This window comes from Peromyscus leucopus, chromosome 4, assembly GCF_004664715.2.
Source record: "Peromyscus leucopus breed LL Stock chromosome 4, UCI_PerLeu_2.1, whole genome shotgun sequence".
NCBI lineage: Eukaryota > Metazoa > Chordata > Mammalia > Rodentia > Cricetidae > Peromyscus > Peromyscus leucopus.
In genome coordinates this window covers 66,877,903-66,895,008 of record NC_051066.1, presented here as the reverse complement: position 1 = coordinate 66,895,008, position 17,106 = coordinate 66,877,903, and the positions used below count along the sequence as shown (strand labels likewise).

The 17,106-nt window shown below is 47.5% G+C and overlaps 1 protein-coding gene across 43 annotated transcripts in view; it reads left to right on the top strand.

The window, feature by feature from the left end:
• Madd (MAP kinase activating death domain) overlaps nucleotides 1–17,106 on the top strand; it is a 44,059-nt gene that overhangs the window by 2,144 nt on the left and 24,809 nt on the right. For 22 of the 43 annotated variants that reach the window (XM_037204955.1, XM_037204971.1, XM_037204978.1 and 19 more), the window contains exons 2-17: nucleotides 1,486–1,628; nucleotides 2,567–3,166; nucleotides 3,544–3,847; nucleotides 4,334–4,465; nucleotides 4,861–4,974; nucleotides 6,090–6,170; nucleotides 9,332–9,510; nucleotides 9,809–10,044; nucleotides 10,179–10,335; nucleotides 12,493–12,596; nucleotides 12,682–12,848; nucleotides 13,150–13,406; nucleotides 13,621–13,760; nucleotides 14,843–14,944; nucleotides 16,306–16,365; nucleotides 16,723–16,825. In XM_037204955.1, the coding sequence (XP_037060850.1) occupies nucleotides 1,570–1,628; nucleotides 2,567–3,166; nucleotides 3,544–3,847; nucleotides 4,334–4,465; nucleotides 4,861–4,974; nucleotides 6,090–6,170; nucleotides 9,332–9,510; nucleotides 9,809–10,044; nucleotides 10,179–10,335; nucleotides 12,493–12,596; nucleotides 12,682–12,848; nucleotides 13,150–13,406; nucleotides 13,621–13,760; nucleotides 14,843–14,944; nucleotides 16,306–16,365; nucleotides 16,723–16,825 (2,795 nt within the window). In that variant the 5' untranslated portion in view covers nucleotides 1,486–1,569. The remainder of the gene's footprint in view (nucleotides 1–1,485; nucleotides 1,629–2,566; nucleotides 3,167–3,543; nucleotides 3,848–4,333; nucleotides 4,466–4,860; nucleotides 4,975–6,089; nucleotides 6,171–9,331; nucleotides 9,511–9,808; nucleotides 10,045–10,178; nucleotides 10,336–12,492; nucleotides 12,597–12,681; nucleotides 12,849–13,149; nucleotides 13,407–13,620; nucleotides 13,761–14,842; nucleotides 14,945–16,305; nucleotides 16,366–16,722; nucleotides 16,826–17,106) is intronic. The other 21 variants (XM_037204973.1, XM_037204982.1, XM_028878885.2 and 18 more) reach the window with 1 other exon arrangement.

Genomic DNA, 17,106 nt, shown 5'->3' with positions numbered 1-17,106 from the left:
TCCTATTACCTATGGGTCCTGTATTGGGAGCAAGGAGGAAAGAGGGGAGAGCATTTTGAGGACACCGAGGGTACTGTAAATAGGTCTTGTTTATGGGTAGAGGAGGTAGAAAGAACTCATCACCTAAATCAAATAGTGCCCTCAGGCAGCGTCTATGTCTGCAATACGGGAGTGTGCACAGCAAGTGAAGGAGTGTTTAGGTGTGTGTGGTAGTGTAATAGAAGTGTGTGTGTGTGTGTGTGTGTCTGTGTGTGCATACAGTGAACATGGTCTCAGTGTGGCCATAGAAGCAAAATCTTGGAGCATTGGAAATACCCTATACTGGAGAGACATTTTGTTTAGAAGTCTGTGGAAATCTGATAGGAAATATAGATTCGTTAAAAGTGTATTTGTTTACTTTGTGTGTGTAAGTGCACTCTGTGGGCACAGTGCTGAGAAGAGAGAGTTTCCCTGGAGCTAGAGTCACAGGCGGTTATGAGCCACCCAATGCGGGTTCTCGAGACTGAGCCTGGCTCTTCTGAAAGAGCCACAGACGAGCCGTTTCTCTGGCTCCAGCAAAGAATCGATTTTTAATATGTTTAGAAATTCCCTCGAACACCCCTCCCCCCGTACTTGCAGAAACCCTAGTATTTTCAGTCCCTCATTTGTAATCTCTTCAAGACTGAGAAAGATCAGGCCTCCCGGGAACATACTGTTTCACTGATTCTGATCCCAAGAGCAGACCAGACAAGTAGTAGTTCAGCACCAAGGGCAGAGGTAATAGCAATAGCTGCTGGCCCCTTTCTACCTTGAACTGGGGAAACTGGTCAGAGATGAGTCAGTTGGGACATGGACATTTTTCATGGGAGATCACATGAGCTAGAATACCCAGATATTGTTACTGTCTGAGTGCAGTTAACTGGAAAGTCTATATGATATTTACACATCAAGCTGAAAGCTGCCTAGTGAGACAGAATAATTAGGTTTCCATCTAGACAGAAAAGCACAGATTAGTGCTATTCAAAGAGTCTGGTTTGATCTTGATCACCCCTGGAGTAGTCCTGAAAGCGACTTTTTTTTGTTATCATAATTATTCAGTCTAGATTAGACTGTCTAGGTCTGTTTTTCAGAAGCAGAGCCCCGGGAACGAGGCTGGAAATGAGCTAGTCAGTACTGAGCCCTTATTTCTCCAGCTCCTCTTCCTTCTCCTTCTTGTGGTGCTAAGGATGGAAACCAGGGCATTGTCCATACTAGATAAGGGCTCGACCCCTAAGCTACACCCTCAACCCCTATTCTACTTGAAATCTGACTCCCGGAGTCTGTTTGACTCTGGGAGCCCACAAACCTAGACAGCCACCAGTCTAAGCAAGTGTCAGATTCTCTCCTGAGTGCTGAAGTGGAAGATCTCCTGACCTGGGCCCCTGGCGGAGAGGAAACTGAGAAGGATGATTCCCTCAGGCAGAGCGATGCATATTTATCAGTACTCTTCCCCTGTTGGATTTTCAGATTCTATCAGAATTCCTCCTGGGAGTGCTGACTTCTTGCTCAGTGCCCCGAAGTTTCTCTGCGATGAACTGACAAATTGGAACCATGGTGCAAAAGAAGTTCTGCCCTCGGTTACTTGACTACCTAGTGATCGTAGGGGCAAGGTAACAAGAAGACCGACAATTGTCTCGTTCTCTGGGGTGGCCTCAGTTACTTCCCAGACCTTATTTTCATGTTGCTTTGCATATCTTATTCTTCCCCATTGTCTTACCCTGACAGGAACATTGATGTTGGCAGGGCAAGCCATACAGTTGGGTGGTGTGAGAATGTCAGTCTGGACAGAGACAACAGAACTCAGCTTTGTTTTGTTTCATTTGAGATAAGATTTCTCTGTGTAGTCCTGGCTGACCTGGAACTAGCTCTGTAAACACAGGCTAGCCTCGAACTCAAAGATCCAGCTACTTCTGACTCTTGAGTGCTGGTACTGAAGGCTTGTGCCACCACACTTAGCTCAAAACTCAGCTTTTAACTCACATCTTTGGATAGGTGAGATGACTCTGGGTAATGGTGCTTACCACCAAACATAATGAGCTGAATTCAATTCCTGGGACCTACATGGTGGAAGGAGAGAAATTTCTCCTGCAAGGTATCCTCAGACCTCCTCTTATGTCCTGGAGTATGCATGCTGCCCTCCTAAGTAAATACATGCAAAATTTTTTAAGCCGTACTCTGTGATTTTGAGCAGGTATACTCTTTGTAGCCAAGTTTTCATGGTTTATGCGAAGGAGAAAGCACACTTTACTCCTTCTCTGCCTGCATATATTCTTGTGGTAATTTGTTAGCTAAGGCACTCTGAAGGGTAGTCATCATCTTTGGGTGTTGGTGATGATTTTATTGTTGAAACTTCCAAGATAGCGTCTCCCTGACAGCGCATACTCCAGTCCGCCAGTTAAACTTGGCAAGCACTCCCCAGATAGCCAAGGTGCTATAATTAGCTTACTTTATCCAAAAGCATCTTTGCGCTTTATTTGTTGGTCGTGGTGAATGTGTGATGGTGTGTTATCTGCTTTTGGGCTGCTGAGTGTGTCTTTCTGTCCTTCAGGCACCCAAGCAGTGATAGTGTGGCTCAGACTCCTGAACTGCTGCGGCGGTACCCACTAGAGGATCACCCCGAGTTTCCCCTGCCCCCAGATGTGGTGTTCTTCTGCCAGCCGGAGGGCTGTCTGAGTGTGCGGCAGCGACGCATGAGCCTTCGAGATGATACCTCTTTTGTCTTCACCCTCACCGACAAGGACACCGGCGTCACCCGCTACGGCATCTGTGTTAACTTCTACCGCTCCTTCCAAAAGCGGATGCCGAAGGAAAAGGTAGAAGGAGCAGCAGGACCCCGCGGGAAGGAAGGCACTCATGTGCCCTGTGCCTCAGAAGAGGTCGGCACCCAGAGCGCCGAGAGCAGCAGCTCCACCTTGCAGCCTCCAAGTGCTGACTCCACGCCCGACGTGAACCAGTCTCCTCGGGGCAAACGGCGTGCAAAAGCGGGCAGCCGCTCCCGCAACAGCACTCTGACGTCCCTGTGTGTGCTCAGCCACTATCCCTTCTTCTCTACCTTCAGAGAGTGTCTCTATACTCTGAAACGTCTGGTCGACTGCTGTAGTGAACGGCTGCTAGGCAAGAAACTGGGCATCCCGCGAGGCGTGCAGAGGTACGGTTTGCCGCTTGTGCACGGAAGCAAGGGGAGACGTTCAGATAGTCATACGATTAGTCCGTGCTCCTTGAGGACGGCTTAAACAGCGTGGCCCCAATCTAAAGACTGCTGAGAGTCAGACCGCCTACTGTAGTTTTAGTTCAAGAAATGCTGAGGGGTTTGGTGTTCGATGGTGGACGTGGACATTGAGTTCTGTCACTTAGACCATTCTACACTTGTTTCTGTCGTCATCTGTACCCTCGGGTCCCCTCTGAGATTAGAGAGTGGGCTTTCCTAACAGTACCCCTCTTCCAGTTATTATTGCGGTTTGATTGGGTTGCAGCGGTATCAGCTGCTAACGTTTCTGTGTCTGAGTCTTGCTGTGTGCTCCTCAGGGACACTATGTGGCGAATCTTTACTGGATCACTGCTAGTGGAGGAAAAGTCAAGTGCCCTTCTGCATGACCTTCGAGAGATTGAGGCCTGGATCTACCGCTTGCTGCGTTCCCCAGTTCCTGTCTCTGGGCAGAAACGAGTGGACATTGAGGTCTTACCACAGGAACTGCAGCCAGCGCTGACGTTCGCTCTGCCAGACCCCTCTCGATTCACCCTAGTAGATTTCCCACTTCACCTTCCCTTGGAACTTCTGGGTGTGGATGCTTGTCTTCAGGTGCTAACTTGCATCCTGTTGGAGCACAAGGTGAGAGGGCCAGCTCTGTAGACCTTTCTGGAGAGAGCTATACAACCTGTTGGGAGCTAGATCCTGAGTTTGTGGAGGACAGGGACTGTGTGTCCTTTCCATCTTTTTATTTCCAGGAGGTAATGCAATGGCAGGGTTAGAGCAGGTATTTGAATGAGCTGGACTGCAATATTGATGTCGCGGGGAATGCTTCGGAGAGTGATCCCTTGTTATGCTGATTTCATTCTCTGGGGTAGCAGTAGTTCTGTTTCAGTGTATAGTTCTTGGGTGGGGAGGGACAGAACTAAGAAGGTTGATTCCAGGGAGGATTACCACCGTGTTTTGGTTGGAAGGTGACTGACAGGGCAGGGACCAGAGCCATGGCGACTGTGGAGATAAGCGGCAGCTGTAGGCTCGGTGAGCCTGAGATTGAACTGGAGTGTTGGGAGCTGTTGACTGGCAAAGCCTGTTTCCCTCTGCTGAGTGACTTACGGTGTGGCCCTGCAGGTGGTGCTGCAGTCTCGAGACTACAACGCACTCTCCATGTCTGTGATGGCGTTTGTGGCAATGATCTATCCACTGGAGTACATGTTCCCTGTCATCCCTCTGCTCCCCACCTGCATGGCTTCAGCAGAGCAGGTGAGGCTCATGGTGTCTTCCCTCTGTGGTGTCCCTGGCTTCTCAAGGGAGAACACCAAAGAAGAACGGTCCTCTGCCCCTCACAACTCACTAGTCTGCAATTTTGGATGGATTTGAACTGGATATATGGTAAAACTATGCTATTTGTAGTTTTGTTTGTTACAGTTAGTGATTATAGATTCCTTACTATGGTGCTGTAGGTGTTAATATACTGAAATGTACTGTTACCTTTCTAAAATCTGAAAAATTCTAAATTTTGCAATACATCTATCTAGCTGCAAGAATTTTGGGAAAGGGCTTGTCTGAATTTCCTTATCTGGGAAAATTCTAACTTGATTAAATGCTCACAATAAATTCTGTCTTTGTTTCTTTATCCTCTTTTATCTTTTCCACAGCTGCTCTTGGCTCCAACCCCATACATCATTGGAGTTCCTGCCAGCTTCTTCCTCTACAAGCTAGACTTCAAAATGCCTGATGATGTGTGGCTAGTAGATTTGGACAGCAATCGGGTGAGGCATTGGACTAAGGAATTAATTAGGGTCATGTTCTAGGCCCAGTTATGTGTGATAACTGTTGTTTGGATTGTTTCTATTACAATACTCATTAAACAATATTTTTTCTAATGTGGCTTTGACTTTAGTGGGCAGATAGGCCATTGGCTATAGAATTTAGTCTGGCCTGAATTAAGAGCTCCTCCTGCATGTTCCAAGAGCCACAGGACGGTTATTTTTTGTATATATGTCATTGTATAGAATATAGATAATCAGGTAATAGTTTTCCTATAAGTTTCAAGGAAGAAGCTGTTTTCAGCACACATTTAAAAATATATTAACATTGGGCTGGAGAGATGGCTCAGCCATTAAAGGCTAGGCTCATAACCAAAAATATATTAACATTCTGTGATGTGAGCATATTAAAACTCTGGTAGAAAGCCTATCCTGTATTCATTATTAAATTTTAGAAATAAAATAAGTGTAGAACCAGGCCAGCTAGGTGGTTTAACAGGTAAAGGCACTTGCCTCCAATTCTGACAACTTGAATTCAATACCCAGGACCCACATGGTGGAAAGAGGGAATTGACCCATGTTGTCCCCTGTCCTCCACACATGTGACGTGGAACGCCTCCTCCCTTCAAATACAAATAAATGTAAAAAGGAAAAAAAAAGTAAGTATAGAGGCTAGAGAGATGGCTCAGCAGTTAAGAGCACTTGCTGATCTTTTGGAGGCCCCGAGTTCACTTCCAGTCACTCACTTCAGGTGGCCCAAACCCTCTGTAACTCCCGCTTTAGGGAGTTTGATGCCTCAGACTTCTGCTAACACCTGCATTCATACACATAACTAAAAATAAAGAAAGTAAGTCTTAAAAATAAAGTAGATGTAAAGAAGAAAATATCCATAGTCCTATTATTCAGAGATAGCCACCAATGTTATTTAGGTATATTTCTTTTCAGGCATGTAGATATAGCTCAGGTATGTATGTATACATAGCTCTCATATGTAGAGGATAACATATGATAATATTGTGTGCATCCAATCTCCCTGGGCATGTTGTTTGCTCTTATGTAAGCAGAGCTCCTGGCAGTTCATTCTAAGATCATGTGTTTTTCTCTTTTCTCTGCGGCAGGTGATTGCCCCTACCAACGCAGAAGTGCTACCTGTCCTGCCAGAACCGGAGTCCTTAGAGCTGAAGAAACACTTGAAGCAGGTAGGTGAGGAAGGGAAGGAAAGAAGGGGAGGGGCCCACAAATGGTTCTTCGGCAGGTGATGATGGCGCCTGCCACCGGCTCTGACGACTGGGACCCACGGGGGAAGGAGAGAACCTGCTCGGCAAGTCCTCTGAGCTCCACAGATGCACCGTGGCAAACAGGCACCCACACGTGTACACACACTCAACACAGGATAAATGAAGAGGTCATACAACGTTTAAATAAAGGCAGTGATAGATGATGAAAGGGTCCTATATATAGGCAGGGAGCCGGTCCAAGAACCTTCCTGTGGAAGAGACTTTCTTCACCTTAAACGGGCTTAAGGAGAGGTTCATCTGAATTTTGTGTAGAAAGATGAATCTTTTTTTGTTGTTGTTGTTTGTTTGTTTTTGTTTTTTTGAGACAGGATTTCTCTGTGTAGCTTTCCTGGAACTCACTCTGTAGCTCAGGCTGGCCTCGAACTCACAGAGATCCTCCTGCCTCTGCCTCCCAAGTACTGGGATTAAAGGCGTGCGCCACCACCGCCCCGGCGAAAGATGAATCTTAAAAAGGTTCTAATTCACTGTTTGCTCTGTTACCCTGTAATGTACATGAGACTTTGTACATGGATGCTTCCGTCAGGGTGGTGGCACTCGCCTGTAATCCCAACATACAGGCTGACCAGGGGGCTTGTGAGTTTGAGGTCAGCCTGGCCTACATGGCAAGACAAACTGAACCCAAACAACCAAAACCAAAGCCACCATTTTCCGTTATTTGTCTTATAACGCTCCTTCAGTCTTAGAAGGTGGAAGTCAGAAGTTGGGACAAACTTGCTTGTGAAATCAATTCCAAAGTCCCTAGGGATTTGTCTTTGTGTAAGCCCTCCACCCATTTTTTTTTATTGACTGATGGCTTTTTCTTCTGCATGCTAAACACAGTACCTGAAGGTAAAACATTCCCTTCCCCTGCTGTGCGGGTTAGGTAGGACCACCCGTAGGTAGTGCTTAGCAGTCGGCCTGGTCTCACCCGAAGGCTCTTGGGAAGTCTTTCTCTGTGTTGTCTGAAGTGCCTCGTAGTTCCTCTGGAAGCTGGAGTCTAGATGGTATTGAATGGAGCGGGGCAGTTCCGCATCATTCCTCTCACTTTCCCTTGCTTCACCCTTGCTGATGTAACTGGACACCTGGTTGCAGCAGGGCCTGGGGAGGGTTGCAAGTTCCGAAGTTCTCCAGCTGTCTTCACTGGCTGTGTCTTTCATTCTTGGTGACTGCTCAAGAATGGCTAATTTGGGTGGTGGCACACGTCTTTAATCCCAGCACTGTGAGTTCGAGGCCAGCCTGGTCTACAGAGTGAGTTCCAGGACAGGCACCAAAACTGCATGGAGAAACCCTGTCTGGGAAAAAAAAAAATGGCCAAAGTGGAGCCAGCCTTGATAGCACACGCCTTTAATCCCAGCAATCGGGAGGCAGAGCTAGGCGGATCTGAGTTTGAGGCCAGCCTGGTCTACAGAACGAGGTCCAGGACAGCCAGGGTTGTGTAATGAAACCTTGTCTCAAAAAGAGAAGAGGGAAGGAAAAGAGAGTGAGAAGAAGAGAGAAAGTGAGACACACACACACACACACACACAGAGAGAGAGAGAGAGAGAGAGAGAGAGAGAGAGAGAGAGAGAGAGAGAGAGAGAGAGAGAGAGAATGACTGACTGACGTGAAGAGCGAGTGCTCTTTGAATTTATACCAGTTTACCCTTGTGTAGTGTGCATGGAGCGGCAGCAGCAGCAACACCTGGCCTTAAAGCACAGCATCGCCCCAGATGTGCTGATTCCAAATACACTGTAACACCAGCCTGGGGGTTTCCTCAGCTCACCCACATTTAAAAACACTGATGGTTTAGATAAATGGTTTTCAAAGTGCACCACAGAGCCTCTTAGAGGCTAATCTAAGCTGGGAACTTGAGACTGTTTGTGTTGTATTGTTTTGTTGGTGATGTTGTTTTTTTCATAGTTGTGGCTGTCATGGAGAGGCTCTGGGTTTTTGTTGTTTTGTTACGTTTGTTTGTTTTTTTGGGGGGTTGTTTGTTTGTTTGTTTTTGAGACAGTTTCTCTGTGTAGTTCTGGCTGTCCTGGAACTCCGTAGACCAGGCTGGCCTTGAACTCAGAGATTGCCTTCCTTTGCTTCTCAAGTGCTGGGATTAAAGGCATGCACCACCACCGCCTGGCAAGGCTCCGGTTTTTTTATATCCTTCTAAGTAGCTCTGTTTTTACGGTTCACTTGTTAATATATCTTTGTTTATTTCAATTTGAAAAGTACTTGTTGGCTAAAATAAATAGAAACTATTGTCTTGGATTTCAGTTTTATTTAAAATGCCTTGAGCTTGGTCCTTGAGATGGACAGCTACATAATTCTGGCTATTTTCTAAAAACTAAATTATTTGATTCTTTTTTTTTTTTCAAAGATACAGACTCTAAAATGAGTTGGGCATGATTTTCAAATAAGCACAGTTCTTTGTAGAGAATTCTGTGAGCAGAGTTGTAGCAGGAATCTTACAAGTTCTTATTAATAAAATCAAACCTGAGGCGAGTTATTGGGGTCCATGCTGGTAGATCAGAGAGACAGAACAAGCCACAGCTATCTCACCTCGCCGGATCCTCAGCTGGTCTTGTCTCCTCAGACTGGAGGCCTCTGAGTCCTCATCCGGAATGGGTCTCAGCTGAATTACTGCTCAAAAGCCTGAATGCTTAACCAGCCAAATGCTTAACCAGCCAAATGCTTAACCAGCCAAAAGCTTAACCAGCCAAAAGCTTCTAGTTTCTGGTCCTCACGCCTTATATATCTTTCTGCTTTCTACCACCACTCCCTGGGATTAAAGGCTGGCTTTCTGGGATTAAAGGCGTGTGTCACTATGCTTGGCTATTTCCAATGTGGCCTTGAACTCACAGAGATCCAGAGGGATTTCTATCTCTGGAATGCTAGGATTAAAGGTGTGAGTGCCACCATTTTCTAGCCTTTGTGTCTAGTGGCTGTCTGTTCTCTGACCCAGATAAATTTATTAAGGTACACGATATTTTGGGGAACACAATACCACCACACAGAGTGACAGGTAGAAGACTTTAAAACAGCCCTTTCCTAGGAGCTGAGGTTGGCGGCCTAAGAACCTGACTTATGTGAGGACTTTTGGTTGTTCCCAGGCTCTGGCCAGTATGAGTCTCAACACCCAGCCTATTCTCAATCTGGAGAAGTTCCATGAGGGCCAGGAGATCCCACTTCTCTTGGGAAGGCCTTCCCATGACCTCCAGTCCACACCTTCCACTGAATTCAATCCACTCATTTATGGCAATGACGTAGATTCAGTGGATGTTGCAACAAGGTAAGACCGCAAGTTCCCAAGTTTGTTTCTCTGCTCTCTTGATTTTGGAGGAGACCACTTCCCAGAGCCAGATTCACTTCATATATAAAGTGTGTGTGATATTTGGTTATATTTCCTCCCTTAGCAAAAGTAAGGAGAAGAGCTAGTTCATCCTGTCGGCATGAGGAGAAAGGCTGATGATTTTTCTTTAAGATCTCTCCCGATGGTGGTGGTGGGAACCTGGTAAACGATGGTGTCAGGAGGTGGCTGAGACCTCGGGTCGGGTCTTGGATTATCTCACCACCCCCTTCTTTCCCAGGGTGGCCATGGTGCGTTTCTTCAACTCTGCTAACGTGCTGCAGGGCTTCCAGATGCACACACGTACCCTGCGACTCTTCCCCCGACCTGTGGTAGCTTTCCAAGCTGGCTCCTTTCTGGCCTCACGCCCCCGACAGACCCCCTTTGCTGAGAAACTGGCCAGGACTCAAGCTGTGGAGTACTTTGGAGAATGGATCCTGAACCCTTCTAACTACGCCTTCCAACGGATTCACAACAGTGAGTCCGCCGGCCTTCTGCTTGCCCCTCGTTGTCGCTGCCCTTGATGGCCGTCCTTTGCTTCCCCCCTTCCTCTCGATTGCTTTATACTCCCCACTTTCCTCCCTGTGCTCACTAGTTTCCTCTTTGGGCAGATATGTTTGATCCAGCCCTTATTGGTGACAAGCCGAAGTGGTATGCTCACCAGCTGCAGCCCATCCACTATCGAGTCTATGACGGCAACTCTCAGCTGGCTGAGGCTCTGAGTGCGCCACCTGAGCGTGATTCTGATTCTGACCCCACTGATGACAGGTGAGAATCCCTCGGGTAGGAGGCAAACATGTCAGAGCAGTTGTAGATGTGAGTCTCTGGAGCTTTGCATTATGTTTTAGCTGATTTTCTTCTTTAAAAGAGATGGATTTATTGTGTGTGTGTGTCTATCTAGTGAGTATATGTGTGGGTGTGCTCTCTAGTGTGTGTGTAAGCCAGAAGAGGGTATCGGATCCCTCAGAACTGAGATATAGGAGTCTGTAGCACACCTAACTTGTTAGGTGGGTGCTGGGATCTGAACTCTGGTCCTCATGATTGTGTGGCAAGCTCTCCTCCCCACTGGGGCCATCTCTGCAGCCCGTTTCTTCTCCTTTGAATATTTTAAATTTATGATTTGACAGCTTCACACATATATGCAGTGTATCTTGGTCATGTCACCTCCGCTCTCCCTCCTGCTCCTCCCTCCTTCTTGTTGTGTTTGTGGTGTTCTTTGCTTGCTTCCGTTGTTGGAGATAGGATCCCATGTAGTCCACACTGTCCTCTGACTCAGTATGTAGTTAGTGATGATCCTCCTGCCTCTACTCCTGGAATGCTGGGGTTTTAGGTGTAGGCACCCACACCAGTTGATGTGATACCGGGAATCAGATCCAGTGCCTCCTGCTTGCTGGGAAGGCTCGTTACCACCTGAGCTATGTCCCCAGTCCTTTCTTTGGTAGGTCACCTATTGTGGGTTGTTGTTTTTATTTCTTATTTAATTTCTTATTTTATATGTTTAAGTGTCTTGCCTGATGTGCGTGCCTGGTGTTTGTGAAGGAAGAAGAGGGCATTGGATCCTTTAGAACTGGAATTACTGTACGGAGTCTTTGTCCCGCTAGCCGGCTCCCAAATAATGACATGGAGACTTATTATTAATTATGTAAGCTTGGCCTTGTCTTAGGCTTGCTTTTAACTAGCTCTTGTAACTTAAATTAACCCATTTCTATCAATCTACGTTCTGTAACATACCACCCATCCTGCTTCTTCATGTCTCCTGGTGTCTCTCATGTTCCTGGATTCATCTCCTACTTCCTCTCTTTCTCCCCGGAAGTCCTGCCTAGACCTCCTGCCTAGCTATTGGCCATTCAGCTCTTTGTGAAACCAGTCACAGCAATACATCTTCCCACAGTGTACAGATAATATCCCGCAACAAGTTACAGATGTTTATAAGCGTCCATGTGGGTGCTGGGAACAGAACCTGGGTCTTCTGGAAATGCAGCCAGCATTGTTAACTGCTGAGCCATCTCTTCAGCCCCTTGTTTCTGTATTTTGAGACAGAGTTTCATTGTGTAGTCTAGGATGGCCTCACACTCACACAGTTCTCCCACCTCAAAGTCTGGAATTACAGCTTAAGCCACCATAATGTACTCTAATTAGTTTCCTTGACATCCTTATTTTATCTTGTACCCTGGCCTTGAGTTAACTGTGCTCCCCTTTTCAATGTTCTAAATACTGATTGTGATTCTTTTTCTTTTTTTCTTTCTTTTTTTTTTTTTTTTTTTATGTGCATTGATGTCCTGCCTGTACATACGTCTGTGTGAGTGTGTCAGATCCCCTGGAGCTGGAGTTACAGACAGTTGTGAGCTGTCATGTGGGTGCTAGGAATTGAACCTGGGTCCTCTGGAAAAGCAACCAGTGCTCTTAACCACTGAGCCTTTTCTCCAACCTCCCGATTGTGGATTCTTTTGTCCTCTTCTTCCTGATTTTCTTTGTTTCTGTTTTATTTTGAGGAAAGGTCTCATGTGTCCTAGGCTGGATTAAAATTACTAAGGATAACCTTGAACTTCTAACCCTATTGTCTCTACGTTCTAAGTTTTGGTATTATAGGAGTGCACTGCCATGCACGGTTTATACAGTGTGAGAACTGAACCCAGGTCTTCCTGCATGCTAGGCAGGCATACTCTATCCTCTGAGTCACACCTTCAGCTTCTTTTCTTTAAAAAAAAAATTAAACAATTAATGTAGTGTTAGTGTGTGTGTGTGTGTGTGTGTGTGTGTGTGTGTGTGTGTGTGTGTGTATGTGGAAATCAGAGGACAACTTGGAGGAATTGGTTCTCTCCTTCCACGTGGGCCCGAGGGATCAGACTCAGGTTGCGAGCTCGGCGTCCCGCGTCATCCGGGCCAGCCCGCACTTCCTCCTGTTTCACTCTCTTCCCTTTGCAGTGGCAGTGACAGTATGGACTACGATGACTCAAGCTCGTCTTACTCCTCCCTCGGGGACTTCGTCAGTGAAATGATGAAATGTGACATCAATGGTGACACTCCCAGTGAGTACACTTGGCAAGACTGACCCTTACCAGGCAGGGGTCGGGGCTGGGGGCTGAGGTGGTCTGTGCTTGTCTCTCTTGGCAGATGTGGATCCTCTGACACACGCCGCCCTGGGAGATGCCAGTGAAGTGGCGATCGATGAGCTGCAGCCCCAGAAGGAGGGAGAGGAGCCTGGCCCAGACAGTGAGAGCTCTCAGGGAAAGTCTCCGCTGCACTCCAGCCCCAGCGGGGCCGCCCACGGCGCCCACTCTGTACGTGAGGACAGGCTGTGGGCCCCCCTCAGTTAGGGAGACTTGACTGCAGCTGTTTGCCTCTTTCCGTGTTCCTCCCTCCTTGTCTCTATAACCCTCTGACCCCGAAGAAGGCCATCCGACTTCTTGTAAGCTGTTATCTGCTTACGTAGCCTGTAAGTCCAGAGACCAAGAATATCGTAGCTCTTCTCCATTTCATAAGCGAGGAATAGGACAGATCTGGTCTTTCCCACCGAACTGAGACTATGGGAAGGCATCACTGGGCATCGGGTGACCGCTTTTCGTTTAATGTGACCCCCAGGAACATGCTGATTCTACAGGGGTGGAGGATAAGGCAGCAGCAGCAGGCGGCCCCGGGCCCCTCGCTCCTGGGCCTCCCGGCATTTGCAAATCTGCTGTGGACAGGAGACGGACGGAGACTGGAGAGGGGTCAGTGTGCCCGCAAGCCTCCGACAATGCACACTTGGAGCCCCAGTATGGCTTCCCTCCTGAGGAAGATGACGATGAGCAGGGAGAAAGCTACACGCCCCGATTCAGCCAGCATGTCAGTGGCAGTCGGTGAGAGCCTGGGAATCCTTTGTAGACGGGTGACTAAAGGGCCTCACTGCGGCGACCCTGGGTGACTCGCTATCCTGCCGTCCCCGGGGGGTGGTTCTTTGAACTAGGGACTTAGGAATTATGGGAAAAGAACAGCAACTGCAGTGTAGCGTAAGACCCACTCCCAAGATCGGGTCCCTTGCCTGGGACTCACGGGTGCCACTGTACGTTCAAGGGCGCCAAAGCTGCTGCGGCCCAACAGCCTGAAACTGGCAAGCGACTCGGACGCAGAGTCGGACTCTCGAGCCAGCTCCCCCACCTCCACTGTCTCTAACAACAGCACCGAGGGCTTCGGGGGCATCATGTCCTTTGCCAGTAAGTACCTCAAGCCCGCTCATGCCTCCGCTTCCTTTTCCTTCCGGTACATGTCGCTTAGAGCTTGAGGTGGAGGGCTAGGCTGACGTTAGTCCTAATTCAGATCATTTGGGTGATACTGAATGAAGTGTTTTTAAATGAGATAAAAGAAACACCAGCCAAACTAGTCAATAAATATGTATGTATGTTTGTACGTAGTGTGTGTTGTGTGTGTGTGTTGTGTGTGTAGAGGTCAGAGGACTCACAGGAGTCAGTTCTCTCCTCCCCTATGACTCCGGATCATACTCCGGCTGTTAGGATTGTTAGCAAGTGCCTTTACCCACTGGGCCATATCATTAACCCACTTACATACATTAAATTATAAATCATACAGTTTTAGATATAATTTATGAAAATATTTTTATCAAATTTGTTTTGGATCTGCTATCTTCTTTGCTTGGTAAGGAGCTTTAATGAACATGTTTGAAATATATATGCAACTGATTTTTTTTGGGGGGGGCGTGTTTTGAGACAAAAACTTTGTAGCTTTGGTGCCTGTTCTGGATCTCGCTCTATAGACCAGGCTGTCTTCAAACTCACAGAGATCCGCCTGTCTCTGCCTCCCAAGTGCTGGGATTAAAGGCGTGCACCGCCACCACCTGGCATATGCAGCTGATTTTCATGCTTACTTTTAGCCTGTGAGGGCTAGAATCACTTATAGACTGTAGACTGACTAGGGGCTAACGAGAGCCACCGTAAAGGACGGTTGTAATTGCCAGTGCCCTTAGGACCCAGGCAGGAATCTCTCTTCAGATCAAAAGCATATGAACCGCTGGCTGTCATGCAGGCTTAGCAGTAAATGAGACTTAGACATTATTACGGGAGGAAGCCAGAGAAAATTATTATTGGGTTTGGAGCAGACCTGGCCCTTTCCTTGTTTACCCTAAGTTACACACCATCGTTTCTAAGATCGAGCAGAGATTGTCTGGTCAAGCCATTGGGATGCTGTTTGAAAGGGAGGTGAAGATGCTATGGTTACTATGCTGGGATGCTCAGGATGTCTGTCCTGTTAACTCGTGTCTTTCATCCCCTGCCCTCTGCAGGCAGCCTGTATCGGAACCATAGTACAAGCTTCAGTCTTTCCAACCTCACACTGCCCACCAAAGGTGCCCGGGAGAAGACTACACCCTTCCCCAGCCTGAAAGGTAACTGCAGCCTTTCTGTTGTCAAACCAGGTTTCTCTGAGAGACATGTCAGATGTATAGATGTTTGTCAGGAGCCCTGTGTACCATGAATCATTTGACCTGGCTGTTGCCTCATACTGCTTATCATGGCTTTCACTGCACACCATAGACACTAAGTGGTTGCAGATAGAAATCATCTTTGTAGCTGTAGGAGGCCCTGTTATATCAGTAGGGCAAGAGCAGCTTGGGATCACCTCTGCTTTGGGGAGGACCCTATCAGAAAGGAGTAGGTGCTAACACAGGGAAAATCAGCTGCCCCCAGTCTTCTTCAGATTCCCACTGCATGAACTTGGGTAAACCCTCTCTCAAGGAGCTAGTCCACAGGAGGATGATTATGGGCAGGCTAGCGATATTATAGAACCCAGCCATTTACTGTGGCTTCATGCCAACTTTTGGTCTATCAGTGGTATTGATTGGCTTCTAGATCAGACCATATTTCCATTTCATCTACGATCTTTGTAGCTTGAGGGGCTTTTCTCAATTTAATTTGACTTTTGTTTGTTATCTATGGATATTGTGCTAAAATATTTAATTATAGAAGTAAGTACAGTGAGAAGTAACCATTTTATTGACACAGGATCTTCCTCTGTCTGCCCCTCAGACTTACAGTCCCCCTCCCTGAAGCTCCCTAGTGCTAAGGTTATAGACATGGACCGCCCATCACCTCCAGCTAGTGATATCAGGAGCCCAAGGAATGGTCTTTCGTGGGGCGGGGTAGTGGGGTAGGTGGGTGGAAGGAGGTTAGAGTAGTCATACAGAACACTGACTGGTACCACTACAGTGAATCCTCAGTGGGTGGTAGATTAGGGATGGAAAGGTGTGTCAGCCTCGCTGGCTCTCATCTGGCACATCTGAAGGGACGAGGAATTGAGACTCCTTCATTGCATGCGACGCTTCATCTCACGTGCTGCACTTAGCCTCTCTCCTCATCCTCACCACCGCACCCTTACTTCCCATGACAGCATCTGCAAGATGTCTCCTCCCTGTGGGTACCCACAGCCCCCCAGGACCCCTGTGCTAGATATCTCACAAAAACCAGTGTTCCTTCTTTCATGCATGTGCCTGTCTAGTATCTGAAGGCCCTCTGTGTCATTGACCTTGTCCCTGGCTTTGAGAGGTCCCAGGCCTAAGAATGGGCTTTCTTAGAGCCTTGGTTATCTCTTGATCCCTTGGCTTCCAGCTTTGATGTGCCCAAGAACCAAGGTTGTATGCACTCTCCATGCTTTGCGAGAGTGCTCAGGTGATCTGACTTACTGCTCCATCATGGGGTACAGGGGTTCAAGGATTGTGGTGCACCTACTAATTGTGTATTTTTGTCCCAGTATTTGGGCTAAATACTCTAATGGAGATTGTTACTGAAGCCGGCCCTGGGAGTGGTGAAGGTGGGTCTTCCCCGTGAGCTGTGCATGACTTTTTTTTTTACCCCTGGCATCTTCTCTGCCTGCCTGAGGGCCTCCTCATGGAGCAAGCGACGTCACATGAGTGACCTGCCTTGCCTATCCCCCACGACACCCATGCAGCCCATGGGGCATGCTGCTGGTGCATGTGGAGTGTCCTGAATCTCCATCCCTACCTCCTGCACATTGTCATGGCTGCTTTCTACCTGTGTGTGATGTCTTGGTGCCACCCAGCCCAGAGCTGCTGGAGAATGGGTGTGGACTATGGCAACCCAGTGGTATGATAGTGTGAGCCCTGGACTGTGCCAGTGATGTGTCTCATTCCCACCTTCCCTACTGTAGGAAACAGGAGGGCCTTGGTGGACCAGAAGTCATCTGTCATTAAACACAGCCCAACCGTGAAAAGAGAACCTCCATCACCCCAGGGCCGGTCCAGCAATTCTAGGTAATGAATGCCAGAGCAGCTTTGTTCGGTTTTAATTTTTGAGACCATCTCGTGTTGTCTGCCTTGCTTCCCTCAAACTCTGCTATGTAGCTGAGGATGACCCTAAACTGATCTCTGTTTCCAGTCCCCAAGTGCTCAGGTTATAGGCATGCACCACCACACTCAAGTAGCAGAACAGTTTTAAAGTTCTCAGGTAGAGGTAATATTTCTTTTTTTTAAGGTTGCTCAAGATTGGGAGAGCAGCTCTCAAAACAGTAGATTTTCTTTTTTTCTTTTGGTTT